Source organism: Lingula anatina, chromosome 4 (assembly GCF_051362555.1).
Source record: "Lingula anatina isolate TDL-2025a chromosome 4, LinAna3.0, whole genome shotgun sequence".
In the NCBI taxonomy this organism is placed as follows: domain Eukaryota; kingdom Metazoa; phylum Brachiopoda; class Lingulata; order Lingulida; family Lingulidae; genus Lingula; species Lingula anatina.
This window is the reverse complement of record NC_141770.1, coordinates 21,680,106-21,697,558: the sequence shown is the minus strand read 5'-3', so window position 1 is coordinate 21,697,558 and position 17,453 is coordinate 21,680,106. Positions and strand designations below refer to the sequence as shown.

At 37.2% G+C, this 17,453-nt stretch overlaps 2 protein-coding genes across 3 annotated transcripts; one reads left to right on the top strand and one right to left on the bottom strand.

The window, feature by feature from the left end:
- Positions 1-7,021: 7,021 nt before the first annotated feature.
- Positions 7,022-13,631, top strand: LOC106160553 (aquaporin). 2 transcript variants are annotated; one of them, XM_013537188.2, is made up of 8 exons: positions 7,022-7,276; positions 9,844-10,007; positions 10,304-10,364; positions 10,712-10,916; positions 11,428-11,517; positions 11,840-11,972; positions 12,629-12,712; positions 12,985-13,631. In XM_013537188.2, exons 1-8 carry the CDS (start codon positions 7,143-7,145, stop codon positions 12,999-13,001), a joined length of 888 nt encoding a protein of 295 aa, XP_013392642.1. In that variant the 5' UTR covers positions 7,022-7,142; the 3' UTR covers positions 13,002-13,631. The 2 variants fall into 2 exon arrangements, with proteins under 2 accessions (XP_013392642.1, XP_013392641.1); XM_013537187.2 differs by having other exon boundaries at positions 7,023-7,276; positions 12,629-13,631.
- A 596-nt stretch (positions 13,632-14,227) lies between these two features.
- LOC106160541 (biogenesis of lysosome-related organelles complex 1 subunit 4) lies at positions 14,228-17,420 on the bottom strand. The gene is made up of 5 exons (XM_013537174.3): positions 17,193-17,420; positions 16,773-16,844; positions 16,154-16,255; positions 15,667-15,801; positions 14,228-15,133 (listed from the first exon to the last, which is right to left on the bottom strand). Exons 1-5 carry the CDS (start codon positions 17,328-17,330, stop codon positions 14,930-14,932), a joined length of 651 nt encoding a protein of 216 aa, XP_013392628.2. The 5' UTR covers positions 17,331-17,420; the 3' UTR covers positions 14,228-14,929.
- Positions 17,421-17,453: the final 33 nt, after the last annotated feature.

The window sequence follows — 17,453 nt, the reverse complement described above, 5'->3', positions numbered from 1 at the left end:
ATTTAAGAGATCGAGCCTTTTTACATTTTTCCTTCTGCGCGCGTGCGCTCAGTCAGTGTTAATTGGCGGCCTTTTTAAATTAAGTCACGAATCGGTGTCCTCTTTCATTATACAAACGTGACTTAATCTTACATGTGCATTGGATATTTTTGGCAATTTGATAGGGAGCCTTTTTAGCTAAGTAGCCATTAAGATGTGTAAATTACACAAATCAAAAATATAACTTGGTAATACAAATGGCATGAACAACAGGTATTTTTTTCTATGAGCTTAGCACCTTATACGGTACAAAACTAAACTTCTTTTATCATCAATAGCTGCATCTTTAATTGTTCACTGCAACATAATCATCGCTGTTATTACATCATAATTTACAATAGAGTTGATCTTGTCAGCATAATACTTCAACATGAACGCAGTAATTCAAGGTCACATGAAATGTTAATAAGACGTGGTGTGGCTATTGCAATATAAATATAAGTACTAAGAGCTTACATTAATATCATTTTGACTCCGCTTATAGTATATACAAATTCTAAGTATATTAATGTTCATTCACAGAACAAATGTTGCAACTGGTATCTACCAAACAATATAGAACTTGTTTGAAGTTGAATTGCTTTGAAGTAAAGCTTTTTGTTCAAGGATAATATTCCCCACTGTTGCTGATTCACCAAACGTGCTATTTTAACAAAAAAGTAAATTATCTAAATGGGTTCTTTTCACTGCAAGTGACTATAGACCCTACTGTACGCAAACCTCTGGCTTGTTTTCAGCATCATGTTTGCCTATTATCAACAGCAGTGTGAACAAGCTACATACAGTCGTTCCCATGGTAACGTATACCATTCTATCAGCAGACGATGCAGACCCAGTGGTGACTGGAGAAGCGTTGGTGGTTGTGGCTGGACACGATGCTTGGGGTAGCTTGTATGGTGCGCTGATCTGCAATTTTTGGATCAGGTTCATCTGCAGTGACATGCATTTGAGCTCTTAATCATCTTCTAACTGATCGTATTGCCAACAAATGAAATTTTTAACCCCAAGGGATGGTTGACATGTTAAATGGTTCAGCTCTATCTGAAGAAGACAAACTTAAAAGCGGTGAATATAGTTGAAGCAATGGTTGGAGATGGAGATATTGTGGCCATGAAGAACGTGTTGAGCTGCAGTTTTTTCAGTTGGCGTATACCAACAGATACCATTTAGAATAGTCATGTAAACTTTCTTGTCTATATATACATTGTAGCACAATCTTGCTTGCAGGTGTACATTTCGTATTAATTGACCCAAATGAAATAGAATATATAAATTCCACTTAGGATAGAAGGTTCTCAGTATGTTTTAGTAAATACAATACAAAATTACACTCACATACCCATATCCATTTATTCCATGACAAATCTGCACTCTCGTGGAATTCATCTCAAGCTTGAAATCTAACACGAGTCTTGTCGTCTTGCCAGTTCACCAAGTTTTCTATGACATCATCAAGTCTACGCCCTGCATATTGCGATGGTGCTTGAATAATAACACTGTAGCCATGGTTATCCGATCCAGAATTTAAAAAAATGTACCCAGTGAATCTAAACATATATTTTACCTTTTACTCTATTAAAAGTTACGACTTGCTTTCACACGTGCTAAAAAATAAGAAGTGGATCTTTATATATAGCTGACTAATGTAACGGTGCTCCTATCATACAGTGTCGCCTTCAAAATTGATTAGTAGGCTACATGCAATTATTATCGTTCATGAGGCCTGCCTTTGTGCTCATTGTTCCAAGACATTCTGACATTTCTTCCCTAGTTCCGGGACCGCCGTTAAATAATAGGGGGTTTGAATCTTGAATCCCTTATATCTTTTGGGTATGTTTTACAAATATTTTACAGCCAGTACTGTTGAATGACTGGTAACAGAGATCCATATGGAAGATAAGCTTACGCTCAACATGTTTACCCTCTTTAAACTCTTTAAATAAAGCTCAAAATAAAATAAATAAAATAAAAATGAAAAAAATATATAATAAATACACAGTGTTAACATTTGTTACGTAAATGGAAATGATCTTGCAATTGGCCATACCAAGCAATTACTTTTATTATTCCTCATTTCCTAAACTATCCTGCATATGGTATTCGGTCTACGTTGGTATGGTAATCCTTTCGTTGTTCTGTGTGTTACCGTTTTTATTTTTGAAGCCCACACCCGTAATTATCTCAGCTCCTTTTGTCACGTACATTTGACGACTAATTATATGACAATGGCGGATTTAGAGGGGGGAAGGGGTCAGGGGGGTCCTGACCCCCCCCCCCCCCAACACACACACACACACACACACACACACACACACACACCTTCGAGTTCTGGTCCCCTCTTGAAATTAGAATTTTGAATAGCTGAATTATGGTTCTAAACCGCACCAAATGGCACCATTCGCCCCGAACACCACTCCAAGTTGGGGGGGGGGGGGGGGGGTCGGCCTCGCATCCGCGGACCCCCCCTTCAAATAATCCTGGATCCGCCCCTGATATGATTAGGTAAGTAAACAGTTTTTCACCCGACAGAACCAAGGATAACGTCACTCTGTCATTCGTCTTTAAGGCCCCAGTCTGCGACATCTCTGGGTGTTCATATCTTTGCGGGGGTGGGAGGGGGACATTTATCACGCTCATCCTTGTAGAGTAAATATAGGCATATGGTACTGAGTACTCTTTGACTACAGGGTGCGCTAGTAGTCTGTTACAAAATTATACTTTAATTTTGTATACTATTTTGGAAGCCCCTGTTAAAACAGGGTACGTACCAGGTAGTATTCTTATTTTGGATACACGCTTTTCACTAGTATACTGGTTAAAATATCATTTATCAGAGATCATTACAAACAGAAATTATTATAATTTCGTTGGAAACGTGAATCAATTTTACGGCAAAAATGCAAGACATTCATTACCAAAAAGAGATAATAACGAAAACAAAAATAAACGAAAATCTCACATGCATACACTGTATATTTGCGCTTTATTTGTCCTTATAAATTTTTGTACCTCTGGTCAGAAAATTTACGCACAGTTTTCAAAATCTGTTGGCGAACAATCTTGATAACATTTTTCAGAGTAGAAACTATCATATAATAATCTCGGTCTACCATATTTAGGGCATGTTAGAAGGAAATGACAGAGTATGAAATGACGGATTAACTGCACTTTCAACATTCGTGTGTACTTAGCACTTGTCGCATAAGTAAACAAACAAGCCACATGCGAGTGATTGGGTCATAAAAAAATACCGCCCCCTGGAGTTTTGAAATCTCATAGTGGGTTCCGATGAAGAGAAAGCCATCACGAACCCGTTAAAAATGTGCTTTCTTAGCGTGACTTTCCTGTTGGATTCCTAATACCTTGGGCAAAAACATGCAAAGATTGACAGTAGTTTAAATTAGAGATGCTACGCTATCATCACAAGGTTGTAAATGGGGCGACGTAGCACCAACTTGACCGGAAAATACATATTGAACACAGAAAAATAATAGCAAAATCCAAACGTTGGGACGAGAACAAGTGCCTGTGAATAATTTTAATAAAAATCTAATTTGACACTCACAAACCAGTTGAAGTGGAGATTTTCATCAAACACAGGGTGTGATCTGTACGTCGATCCACCGCCCATGCCCCGGTAAGAAGAGGGAATGACTAAACATTACAGTTATACCGACCATGCGTCACAGTATCAATAAAGCCATCAAAATTCGATTAATAAAATTAGAATGCTTACGAATGCATACAATGTTTGATACTTTGTGTCCCAAATATGCATCGCAAGCTCACAGTCGCTGTATTTTTGAACTTTTAAAGTTTACACAACATCAATTACTTGATATAAATAATGATATCATTTTTTAAAACGTGATTTATTATAACATGTATCCATATGCAATTACAACATTTGTAATTAGGGGGTCATGACTGATCTGAAATTTGAGTATACTAGTATATATATTCCTATAATAGTGCTTAACTCAGCCAGTTGTATTATGGTTGCGTTTCATTTTAACATTATAATATCACTTAGGTTTTATAATTTATCTTAACAGTACAATATATTAACATATTATGATTCAGGCCTGTAATTTTAAAAGGGGGGGTTCTTTTTCCAAAAGAGTGGACCTTTTACAATGAAACCTTTGCGTACCTAGATCAAATTTTACCCAGAATGGACCTTTTCCTGACAAAAAGGGCGGTGCTTTCGAACCTCCCACCCACCCCCCACCCCCTGGATACGGGCCTGTGATTTTTATGTGCTCGTTGCTTCATCATTAATAAAGAGAGTGAATGTATCAGCCGTTGTGTCACTTCACACACAAATGCTGTTGCACCTGTTGACTGGCGCTGGTACCGAGTTCATCTTTGACATGTGTCACTTGTAACATATACTTAACTGCGTCTGCATGGCCAGCTATGCATTTCAACGCAACACCATTCGGCCTTAGGCAAAGACCGTTAAAGACAGCCGGGACAATGCACGCAATTGTTATATAACGGGGAAAGGTTCGTGAAAGTGATGGCGATGGGGGTATACAGGGCGCAGAATAATCGTCACTGTGAGAAGCGTTTCTAACAGTAGCATTAATCGTTAATGAAAATGCGTGTACGCTAGAAACGCTTCCCTGGTTACTAGGAATCTTTCTCATTTTCTGGCTTGATTCTGTTGTTCTAAGGTGATAATTTGAATAAACAGTGGATGTACGTGTATTAATTTACAGTCCAATATACCCGAGGCTCTGAATCTGAAGTCCGATCTGTTTGCTTCAACTTAGGTGTCAGAGATTAATGTCTGCTTCGGCATTTCTTTCCGTAAATCGAATTTTCAAATAAAAGGAATAATTTCCTGTTTTCCTGCACTTCAATTCGATGTTAAATTTTTAATCAAACAAAACTCAAGTAAAATAGCTCTAAATAATTTCCCATAACGTTTGTCTTTATTTACATATTTGAAAGAAATATCAACATAAGGTAATTTCATTTGAGGAATTTTTTATTATGAATTGTGAAAGATACGTTAATTTGAAAAATACTTAGACATAAAAAAACGGATTTTAAGACAGTTAAAGCGCAAATAGGATAATATGGTAGAGTGTCAACTAAACGGATCAACCTCGCTCGTGGTCCAAGCAGTTTCAAGCTAGCTTGTGAAAGGGAGTTATAACCCCCACGTAGCATAAAAACATGTTGAATCCTGCAAAAATGAAGCCAAACGAAATACGCATTGCACGATGCAAAGTGGACCCCTTGCCGACCAAAACTCCCCCCACTCCCCCGGCTATGGACCTGATAACAAAGCTGGGTTTATAATCAACAAAGACAACTTGCTTCTTGGGTTTGAAAATGTAGTGGCATTTGGTTATGCTCGATGAAATCGATTAAGTGGCCATGCACCGAAAGTGACGCCCCTCGTGTAAATCATCAACCAAAATTATCACCTCCACAGCAAGACTACTACGTGCAATAGTCTTCTGTTATCTACTTGCTTATTATTCCCCTTGTTGACTTTGTGAACCCTACATTTAAACTAAGAAAGAATGAATAGACCGATAAATGAATGAATGGTCATGAATAAAAAGTAAACAGAAAAAAGGGGAAGAAAGATAAGTTAGGCAAGTAAAGCAAAGAACAAAATGATCAACAAAACAAACAAATTTATTTACTGATAGACGATCGAAAGCAAATAACGTGTGGATAAACAGGTTTGTTTCAAAGGTCAAGCGTATGCGTTTTTCCTTTTACAATCTTTGCTTTCGTGTGGGATATGTTCAACGAAAACTATGAAGAGAGGGGCGTTCATAAATGTATGAAACCAGGACACAGGGTTTGACTTGATTTTTAAAAGGGATTTCTCGTGATTTACTTTGCGTTTTTGGTTTTACTCTTCCTCTAATATTTCAATTTGTGTTATCATTGAACATGTTTTACTCATCCAGCTCGTTCTATTTCTTCGCGGTGTCATACTGTTGTACTACAAATATTTATATTAAAATAATGATAATAAATACTGTGATCAACCAGTCACCCCCTCCTTCTTTCACCCCCCCCCCCTTCTTTTCTTTTCTCCCCTATCCAGTAAGTACACACTGGCAAAAACTGGCCTGCGTAGTTTACATCTGGGGAAATCACTGTAAATATTTTCATCTTCAGAATTTCTGATACAATACCTATTTGCTGTTAGTAAAAAAAGAGACCTATTTGCTGTTAGTAAAAAACAGAAAACTTAACGTCGATACAGTGCTCTTATTATCACCTTGATTGTAATTTTATTTCACTGCGGTTAAACTACTCAAACAATGGTTATCCTGTTATAACATTGCTTCGTCTATAATTTTTTAGAAGAGCTGTGTACGGGTCAGCGTGACATCAGATGACCGGGTCACCATGACATAAAAATTTCCAGAACCTGGTTTCACATTTTCACATTTTTACATCAGCATAAATTTTTGTTGACCGCTTTAATATAATAAAGGTTTTGGACACGTTTTATAAAAAAGCTAAGACACTCATATACTTATGTACATGCACTTATGTTCTAGAGAGAGAAGATTGTTTATCCTATTCTAGTATATTCAGTTTACCCCTACAGATTCATCTAATAATCAAAGCAGACAAATATATTCTGTCTTCTTCTCGTAAGTTCTTAAAAAAGGTCATAAGTCTGGTAATTTTAGTAGACCAATTTGTCCTGGGGAAGGCTCTTGAGTAGAGCCCAAAATTAGACAGTAAGAAAATATTTAGATCAAAACTGTCTGTGGAATGATTATTTCAACAATCCATTCTGTCTTCTTGTTTAACGTACTTTCCGCACGCTGTGTCACTTTGCAAAAAAAAAAAGAGGTCCCGCCCAGCCCAAGATAGCCTCGGGGGGATGGCACGACTGACCACTACTTGTCACCACCACGTCTATGACGTAAGACACACGCCGCCGTTAATGTAGGAACACCACTCACGACTTCAGGACTATATAAAGAAGAAGTCACTGCTCATCCGCCTCCACTAGAGTTCAAGCAGATAAAGGGGAAGCGCTGGCTTGACGAGGTGTAGAGTCGGTAAAACAGTATCCAAAGTATCGTTGTTGAAGGCACTGGGTAGCCAACATGGGGATTCAGGAACTTCCTCGCTACACATGGGGATTCAAGGAGGTGAAAACGCCGGCCATGTGGAAGGCGGTGATTGGGGAGGTTGTCGGCACAGCTATACTTCTTTTTACTCATTGCCAACTGACACTGAGGTGAGAAAGCATGGCGGTACTACTGGGTCACATTATCGTAACGGTACATAACGGTTTTATCTCCCTTCATGTAAATGCTTGAAACGCAGTCTCATGCTAAGACAGGCAATTTTATATTTACCACAATATTCTTATGTACTTTTTATAAACCACGCGTTAGAGGCATTTAAAAATATCGACGCCCTTTATCCCGGTCCCTCCGGGCGTTTTCTTTTTTTTTTTTTTTTTTTTTTTTTTTTGAAAAAAAATCGACTTATCAAGATCAGCACATCGTGAAGCGTAAGATTTTTTTAGAAGCATAATCATCAGCTATCAATACCCCCGTAGTGTTTACCTATCAGGTAAAAACGTTGGGGGCCTACAATGCAGGCAATGTGAAAATTCTGGTCCACCTGAAATCTTCCAGGTCCGCAGAGCCCAACAAATCGGCACATTTTTACCTGACTATTCCAACATTTGGCTCCTTTCAGAGTATCATTAATGTATTGATTGCGAAGCTGTGCAAGAACTATAGTTCAAAGTTTTAGAAAAAATTCAATATTTGAATCGAGCAATTTTGTTAATTTAATTGATCGTGGAATTTTATCGGTGGACATTATGCGTTATGCATCATGCATTCTTCAACAGTAACGCAAGTAACTTTTATTATGTACTCGTGTTTATTTCCACCCCTCGTTTTAATGTAAATTCATATTTTATCACGCAATTTTCTTATCGGTGGACATTTTGCGTTACGTTTTCAAACATTTTCAAGAGAAAAACAAACAACGTATATTATGCAATCGTGTTTATTTCTACACGCCTCATTTTGAATTAACTGTTTTTTATAACGCAATTTTCTTGTCCAAAAAAGCAGGGGACTAGCCATAAACACGCTCGATAAAAATCTTAAGTGTGTTTATGTTAAAGTTAGAATAAATTTAGTTGGTTCACCTACTTAGGTATTCCCTGGATCTGAAAAATCCTACAGCCAAAGGTCTCTTTTTATTTATTTATTTAACAAAAATATCGAAACTTTAGTGCTGAGCGTAACACATGAACTGTTTGACGAAAAGTTCAAACTAAACAGAAGCATAGTTTTTCGTTTCTGTTGACCGACAAATTACTTAAGGCGTTTGCTTCTGCTACAGCGTCGAATAGTTTTGGGACCTTTGGGCCCTTTAATTGTGAAACTTGCAGTTCATTTAGAAAGCTGTCAGGATAAGTGGGTTGGCGTTAATTTTTAACACTATATACCTCAAAAGACGGTAGTTATGAGATTATGGCCTAATTCAAAAGTAAAAAAGTTTTTTAAATTTTTTCATCGGAACATAAGGGATTCGTGGTAACCATTGCCGTTCTGAGTTCTCATTAAATCTACCAAATAATATCACATTTTCTTTGTGTAAATGTTCCTTTATGTTAGCAAATTCCTCCTTCCACCCCCTTGTTTTTTGACCCCTTCCCCCTGATATGAACATATAAACAAACGAACAGATTAAGCCACTTTCTAAAGTGAAAAGTCATAACTTAAACGTAAACCAAACTGTGTTGGTTCGGTGTTAATGTTGGTGTTTTTTTTTTCGTTCGTTTTCCTTTCCTTCGTCTTTATTATTAGATAAGCAAGTAGTTGTTGCATAATCTTGCTCAGTATTCCGTCTGTTTCTGATTCCACAAGACGTGATTTGACTTACGAAGAATGTAAAGCATCGCACCTTTCAATCATGCCAGGTTGCAAGTCGAGTAAATATCATGGATATTGCTGGTTGCATAACCGCTATAGTCGAACCGTCTAAACGTGGCAAATGAATAATTTGTAAACAACATATCCATTATTATTATTATTATTATTATTATTATTATTATTATTATTTCTTTATTGGTACCAGCGTATTTTGGTGCAATGGCTATGACCTAACAATTATAGCACATGGTATTTTTATGGATGCACGTAAGTTATAAGAGTAAAAGGACTAACTAGCATATTTTTAGATTTAGATACATACTGTCGCTACCACCATAGGCTATGTTCAGTGATTCATCTTAAACCGGACTTGGAAAGAGTTGAAGCGTTTTCAAGCGTGTAGCTGTACATGTACCACATGTACCACTCGAGACCACGTTTAAGTCTTGGCAGGATTTCATTTGTACAACATGTCACGTATAACTCGTGACCATGATGCCACTATCCATTTCAAGCGTGATTTTGCATGTAGCATCTTATGATCTACTAACAGTACATGTACTAGTAGTTTTATAAATCATGGCACAAGACCAAAAAATTTTCGCTTCTCTCTGCAAGTAAATAATTGTACAAAAGGACACAGGGATGGAGAAAGTGCCCGGTTTTGTCTTGTTTTCATTTTTTTGATGGGTTGGGAGGGGGAGGGTAAGGAGAAAGGGAAGCTCTGTCACAGAGAGCAGTGTCCCCCCCCCCCCCCCCTCGAACCCCTTATTCCGCCATTTGCACGGTATTGCACATTGTTACATGAACATGACATTTCTCATGTTCTGGTTATTACAAATGCAATCATCCCCAATATTAAAGCAATGTCACATTTCAAACTTCATGAATCATCCGGTTCCAGGTGGCCTCGCTTTCCGGAAGACGGTAACATTGTTCAGAACGCTCTGGGCACTGGGTTCACCGTGGCGTCTATTATCGAGGGTTTTGGACATCTGAGCAGGGCGGTGGTCAATCCAGCCATCACGCTGTCCTTCATCATCGCCAGAAAGGTGTCCCTCACACGAGGTAGGGTCATGCTGTGACTTCATATCACAACACATGGCGTCATATGGAGGTTTATCTTCTCTGTGACGCCTTGTAAAACAGATTGAAAATTGGCTAGTGTGTGTGTGTGTGTGTTTTGGACGAGAGAAGTAAACTACCAGAGATATTTCGTCATCTTTGATCACTGACTGCCGACATACGTAGTTTACAGGGCTAAATTATTGACTTTATATATATATATATATATATATATATATATATATATATATATATATATATATATAGTCCCTTCATGAATGTTTTATATTTATTACTAGGGTTCTTCTTCATCATTGCCCAGCTTGCCGGTGGTATAGGGGGCACAGCATTGTCTTATGTGTAAGTATGCAACTTAAAAAAAAAAAGGAAAATGAAGCGTTGGATTTCAGATCAGCTTCCCCTATCTTCTTTTCTGGAAGCAGGGTAACTTGAAATGAAGCGAGTCCATAGTAACCAAAGGCCACAAGTCGATGAGGCTGTTCGTAAAAATCAAAGGCATAGGGAATAGCTTGGAATGTATAAAGTAGACGACAATAGTTAACGAAAGAAATACAATAAATACAATATAATTACAATAAATGCGAGAAAAGAAAATTACAAACACATTTTGTACGAGGTAAACTATCTAAACAATAACGTCAATTATTTGTTCCATAAAATCGGAACTGATGTCCATTGTTATTCAGGGTAACGCCTGCGGACAGACTTGGCAACTTTGGCGCAGTGTTTGTTCATCCGGACATTTCGATGTGGCAAGGGTTTTTAATGGAGACCTGTCTGACCTTCATGCTGGCGTTCGTCAACCTTGCCGCCATTGATGATCGTCTGCGTCCTGTGAACATGCCCTCTGTTGCGGTGGGACTTCTCGTCTGCGTCATGGTGTTCACTGGGGTAAGATACCAGATGATTAAAATTCCATCATTATTTCTATGAAGTTGCCTAGAAAGCGGAATCTGAATTTCGTATGTAAATTAATATTCCCCATTTCCACAAGGTGGTACAAGTGGGGAGAATAAAACTTTTCTTTGTGGCGTTTCATGGGGGAGGTTTCAAAATGGATCCTCTTTTGGGGACGGAGGTCTTCAATGACTATTTTGTACTATACCGTTCTCGGTTGTTTTGTACAGAAAAATTCCTGGTTCGTTACGTTATTGGGTTACTAATGATTTTTTTCTTTAATTTTCATTTTTTTATTTTAAATCTTAAATTTTCAAAATTCCAATACGTCACTTCAGCTCCGTTTTCATGTCAGATCCTTTTTTCCAGTAGAACAAAATATTTCGTTGCGGTAAATTCGTTATCATTATAGATGCTCAGCTGTCTAGAGTCCTCTTATATTTTCTTGAATTTGATGATTCCGGCGAATGTAATAATAATAATAATTATGTCGCCTTCATTCCAGGCCACCCAAACTGGAGCGTGTATGAACCCGGCCGTTGCTATGGGCCCCCACGTCGTGCTGAACCTTGACTGGATGTGGGCACAACACTGGGTGAGTGAGCTATCTTTGATTTAGAAAAGGGTAAAAAGAAAAAAATCATAAAATTTTGCGGCATTGTTGTTTATTTTTATTATTATTCGCTCCTTTGCAAAGGTTTTATTTTTAAATGCTATCATCATTTAAACAATATTCCAAAAGCTACATAAAAAGTGATGACGGTGCGTTTTTCCATATTGCTCCAGCATTTTCATTACTGCACGTTTGGTAAACCATTTTCTATTTTTAAACTGAACATCCACCGCCACCCCTCACCCCCCACCCCCTGTATGACTGAACCACGACCCCCATAAGTGTATCTCCCTTGTTATTCCAGCTCTACTGGGCAGCTCCATTCACGGGGTCCGCCATCGCCACTGTGATGTACATGTTTTTCTTCACGTGGGGCGTGGAGAGCAAGGATTTCCCAGCAGTGGACGGCGACGACGAGGCTCGTGAGGCGAGAGAAGGTAAGATATGGTTAACATAGACCTTGTCTTAACGTGGGATTCCTGGGTCCCCTCTTTTATGTCCAAGTTATGTCATGAATTGAGAAACACAACCGCATTCTACACAAATTGACCGTTTATGGCACGATTTTTTTTCTTTTAGCAGCATTAACATTTTTTAAAATATCCAAATATCTATCCAACAAACCTCCATCTAGTTTCAATATCTTATGTAGCTGTATAATGTTATTTTGCTGATCAATTTTATTTGAATTGGCTTTGCCATGTCCGGACGGTTGGGAGCATGTCTTGGATTTTAACTAAGAGCTTGTTGTTAGAGTGAAGTGACCCCGCTACTTAAATAGAATACAGCGTGCTTTTAAGATATGGGTGCGCGCTTTTTAAAGGATATCTTTAAGTCGTAAAATGTAGAGATCGTGACAGGTGCCTTCAAAAAGCTGAAGTAAACTATGTATCGACATAAGTTTGGGTCTGTTATTGATAATATTTTATGGAAAGAAGTAGATGAGACGATCTGAAAGCCGCTAGGAATACGCCACCTAAAAATTTACTAAAACGTGCCTTGTTCTCCTAATTTTATTATGCTTGTATGCCATTGTCCTAAAAAATTCACGAGCGTGCCAGCTGCAACACTTTTGCCATTTTGACATTTTCAGAGCTACTTTCCGAAATCATGGACGCCGTTTCCTCCACATATAAACAGCATCAGGTCAAGATGAGAAACAAGGCGACTGGCAAAGGTAATATACAGGACCAGGAGAGCAATCTGGGACCCTCTTTCACACAGCTCCAGGACATGAATAGCTTTCACACCAAGGCCAACTAGCCACAATGTGGGTTATGGCGAGTCGGTAAAAAATAATTGGTAAACATCGAAAGCATGCATGCCTTATTGAGATTGAGAGGCGTATCATTTGAGACAAGAATTTACGTCTTTCTAGGACATTTAACGACCTTAAGAACAAACTGCCTGCACAATTTACTTCAATCTAGATTATTACACAACTTACAGAGCGAATTGCCTCCTAATGATGACTCCTATGGGAATAAGTCGTAGATAACAGTAACTATTGTAGGCTGACCTCAGCAGGCGTCCAATCAACCCCGATTGGAAAGAAGTCGACGGCAGACAACACCTGGGAGATCCTCTTTTGATTGGGTTCATTAGAAAGATATAATTATATTCTGGAGGATTGTAGAATAACCCATGCTTTAATACAAAACCGTAACTTGTTGTCGCCCAATATTCAAGGCACCATCGAGCCAAGTCGATCCACTACAAAAAAAAGCTCGTAAGTTTACTCTTTTGTGTCATAGCGCGTATTGTTACTTATTAAAACATAATTACAACGAATGTTATACCTTTTCATTTATCGCTCAACTAATTTACACACATATTAATATATTCGATTTCGATTTAAATGCAGTTGGGCCATTGTTTTATAAATAAAGGCCTCTGCAGTTATTTTTTACTTATATGAAAAAGCATTGTATCGTCCCATCACGTAAAATTTTCTTGTTATTTACTAGTACTAAATCTAATCAATGTGTGGCTAAGTTGTTATAATGTAACTTTTTTGTATATGCGTTACTTGTATTTACTTTACATTTTTGTGTTTGTCCTATAAAATATTGGTGCAATAAATACATTAAATTTTATCAGTGTATTTTATGTTTGGAACTCCGCCATGAATTGTGTAATAGAATTCGTCCTGTGATCTTGAAGTAGGTACTGAAAAAGCCTTGACTTCAGGCCAAAAATGTAGTCCGTTCTAGATAAACGTTGCTTCGAATTGAGCCATTTCTTCCACCTACAAAAGCCCCTTTCCTCCTGCAAAACGTTTTAAACGATCAGTAGTCCATTGAAATGAAATGACCTTGCGAGGAAGATCAAACTGTTTCAGAGTGACCTAATGTCCCTTGTTGCACGAAGGATTAATATCTAACTATGCCGCTGGGAGAAAAGTTACCGAGTAAGGCTTAGACCTATACTTGAGCAATGCGGACAACTCTTGATTTTTATCAGTTCGGTCGTTTGTGAAAACAGTCCCAGGTTTTTTATTAAGGGGGGAACCAAGGCCACGTAAAAAATCACTACTGGCAGCGACAGTCCAAATATTTGTATCTATCTCTTCCATTAAAATGTACTACCGTTTTCACAATTACCGCTGTTGTTTCAATACCACACGTAAACTTTTTTTCTTAAGTTGAACAATAGTGAGGGAATGATGCACAAAACTGACAAGCAAGTCGAGTTCAGAATATTCAATTTTTTTTTATTTTGCAAACATCGCTCCCCTGTATAAACGGTTTACAAACTTACTTCCAATAAGTTATAAGAAGTACTTTATCACCATAAACAATTATAATGGATATTCTGGAAGCATAGTTTTTAATAAATGCTGGAATGCAAGTGCAAGTGAGGAAACGAGAGATTCATCTACACACATTCTCTTTCTACAGTACAAACTTGAAGACTTCATCACTGAAAAAATAATTCTTATTTAAGAGGCGTGAATCCAACCTTGTGCTGCTAGTCGCTCATTAACTTATATGCTCAGCATTTCTGATTATGAATTGCATTTTTAAAGTGATGCTCAACTGCTTATAATATGACAAAATAACTGTGCATGATAGAAAATGGGGTCTAGTAATAGTGTTAATGTGCACTAAATCAATAGTATGAAAATCTATATGCATAGTGATATCACAGTTATAACATAAATAAATAGATAATTTAAAAAGCACCTTAAGACCTGTTCTGATCAACAACTTGAAACGTTCTGAATATAAATAATCAATAAATCATCGTTGATTTTTCCCCCAATTAGTCAAGATAACTGTTCCCTTTTTCACCAATATGCTTGAAGAAATAGGGATTAAGAAATATTTGATGAAACCCTTTGATAATATAAGATCTGGATTCTCCTTTTTGTTTGGTTGTTTTTAAGCTCCATTTATGTGTCACAGCTACTTGCTACCATTTGCTCCTCACTAGATGTCGCTTCATTCTCTGTGTCTTTTAACTGGGTAATAGAGGTCGCCTGACCTCCTGAGGATTTTAAATCACTTGTAGTTGAAGTAAAAAAGTTATTGCAGTCAATAACTTCAAGTGGACTGTAAGTTTCCTTGGCAGCTTTAACTGGAGTGGAAGGCTTCTTCTGGAAAACGGCAAAAAAAATTCCCCACAACTCATTAGTTTTACTTAATTATCCTGTTGTGAAAAGCACACAAAAACAGACAAAGTACAATAACACTTGCAGATTATCTGAAATGACAATAAAGGGTGAGCAAGATTTTTGTTTAACTGTCACTTAAAGTTTTATCTTTTATGTAGACTATGTTGTCCTAACCCTGTTCCAATTGGTTTTGGATTTCAATGGGGTCTTAGTTCATTATATAATATTATATTTGTTTCCTATGACCTTTGTAGCATTTTGAAACATTTATGTAAAAATCAGGAACTCATGGTTAGTTATTCAGTAACATACTTGTTCATCCCAAAAAGAGCTGCAGCAGTAACAAAACAACATGCCTTGGAGTTAACAATATATTAATTTTTTTAAAATATTAGATTTTTTTTCATGAAATATCATGTTTTTAGACATATAAAGTGATACTGATTAAACCGGAGGAGGAGGTTGTAAACTCATTTAATCATGCCATTTTTGTCACAGTAGTACCACATACTTACACTAGACAAAAAAGATGGCACAGAGAATGAATTCAACATCTTCTTAAAGGAACTAAATGATCCCAACTCATCCTCGGCTTTGCTCACTTGCTCCTCCGTGGCATTGAGGTTCTGCTTCACTAGAGAAACAAAAGACTGAAAGGAAAAGGACACTGATCAGTAAGACAATTTTCTTTAGGCCACTTACAGAAAAGGTATGCAGGATGTATGCAATGTCCTTTATCCATTTAGTCCTTTGTAAATGGCATATTACACTTAATGTCTATAGGTACCAAATATCCTAATAAATAATGAAATTATTATGCCTCCCTCAGATACTGCAGGTTTACATGGAATGAAATAGCAAGGAATGCATGCAATCATTCAGGGTTTATTAAATTAGGCTCTAAACATAATAACTCGCCTTAAAATATGTATTGCTCTAATGTATGTTTGAATTTGGAACCAGCAATCAGTATGTTTGAATAATAATAATGCTGATGTGTACCTCCAGTTTATCTATCCTCTCAAACATTTTCTCCATTTCTGCACTTTTGGCTTGAATTTTGGGAAGCGTTGTCTTTAAGCATAACGTACTGTCACTACGTATCTGAAAAATAAAGTAACCAGTATCAATGTGTTTAAAGATTTCACAGTTTACAATTTTCAGAAATATCATCATGATGGCTTTTGAGGAATACTAACTGTTAAGAATCAAGCACACATGAACTCATAGGCCTCATTCAGAATAGGTTACTTAAGTAGTCCGAGGGTACAATATGGCCAACCCACTTGAATACCTCCCCAGGGGATATCTATTCAGTGTCTATTAGCAGATTAGACGACAAGCTTTGTAGTGGGTCACAATATTTGACCCTTAGACTAGTTAGTAACCTATTCTGAATGAGGCCATATACATATATATATATTTATAAACTATATATGTGCATTTTAGAAGAAAAACTATCCCAAAGTTTCCAGCTGTTAAGTTTCTTGCATCTGAACATACTCATACTAATAGCTGAAGACAATACAGACATGTAGCCAGGTATGGGGCAAGTACTTTTTGTTAAACTTTAAAGTAAATTCATAATTTCTATATCAAATGCACCAAGCATGATACTCACCAAATCTACGAGTCCACAGAATTCATCCAACCGTGTTAGCATGTCTTCTACTGACTCTTCAAATTGGTGTTTCTGCAAAGAAATAGTTAAACTGCGACATTACAAAAGTCTTAAAAATAAAACTTGAGAATTGTTTTTAAATAATAAATGCAATATATATGCAAATGATAGTATCTCAATTTATTAAGTTTATGTTAACAAAAATAAATATAATTGTGACACTGGCACATGCGCAGATATACTTCTTGGTATTTTGGATATCTGGCTTTAATAAAAAAAAATTACAAAATAACAAACGGTCGTTTTTTATTGATCAAAATGTGTCCTTCCTGTGCAACTGAAAATGATTGTAAACCAAGTTGACTTCCGAAGCCTTAAGCACTGTCAAAGTCAGTTGCATACTTAAAAAGTGTAGATTACCTCCCTGCTAGAGTCTACTTGTAAATATGAAGCATAGTCCTTCCCAAATTCATCCAACATCTCATCTAAGGCCGGGGAACGTGTGGCCTCCTCGTTATTTTCTTCAGCAACTTTCGTGTCGTCCCCTTTCCCTTCCATGTTTTAGTTGTCATCAATTAACGCAAGATGGCACTGAGTCAAAGCACGTGATTTCTATTTTTTCCTTAAATCTCCATGGAGACCATACTTCCTGATCACTCAATTTTATCCTCAGAAAAAAAT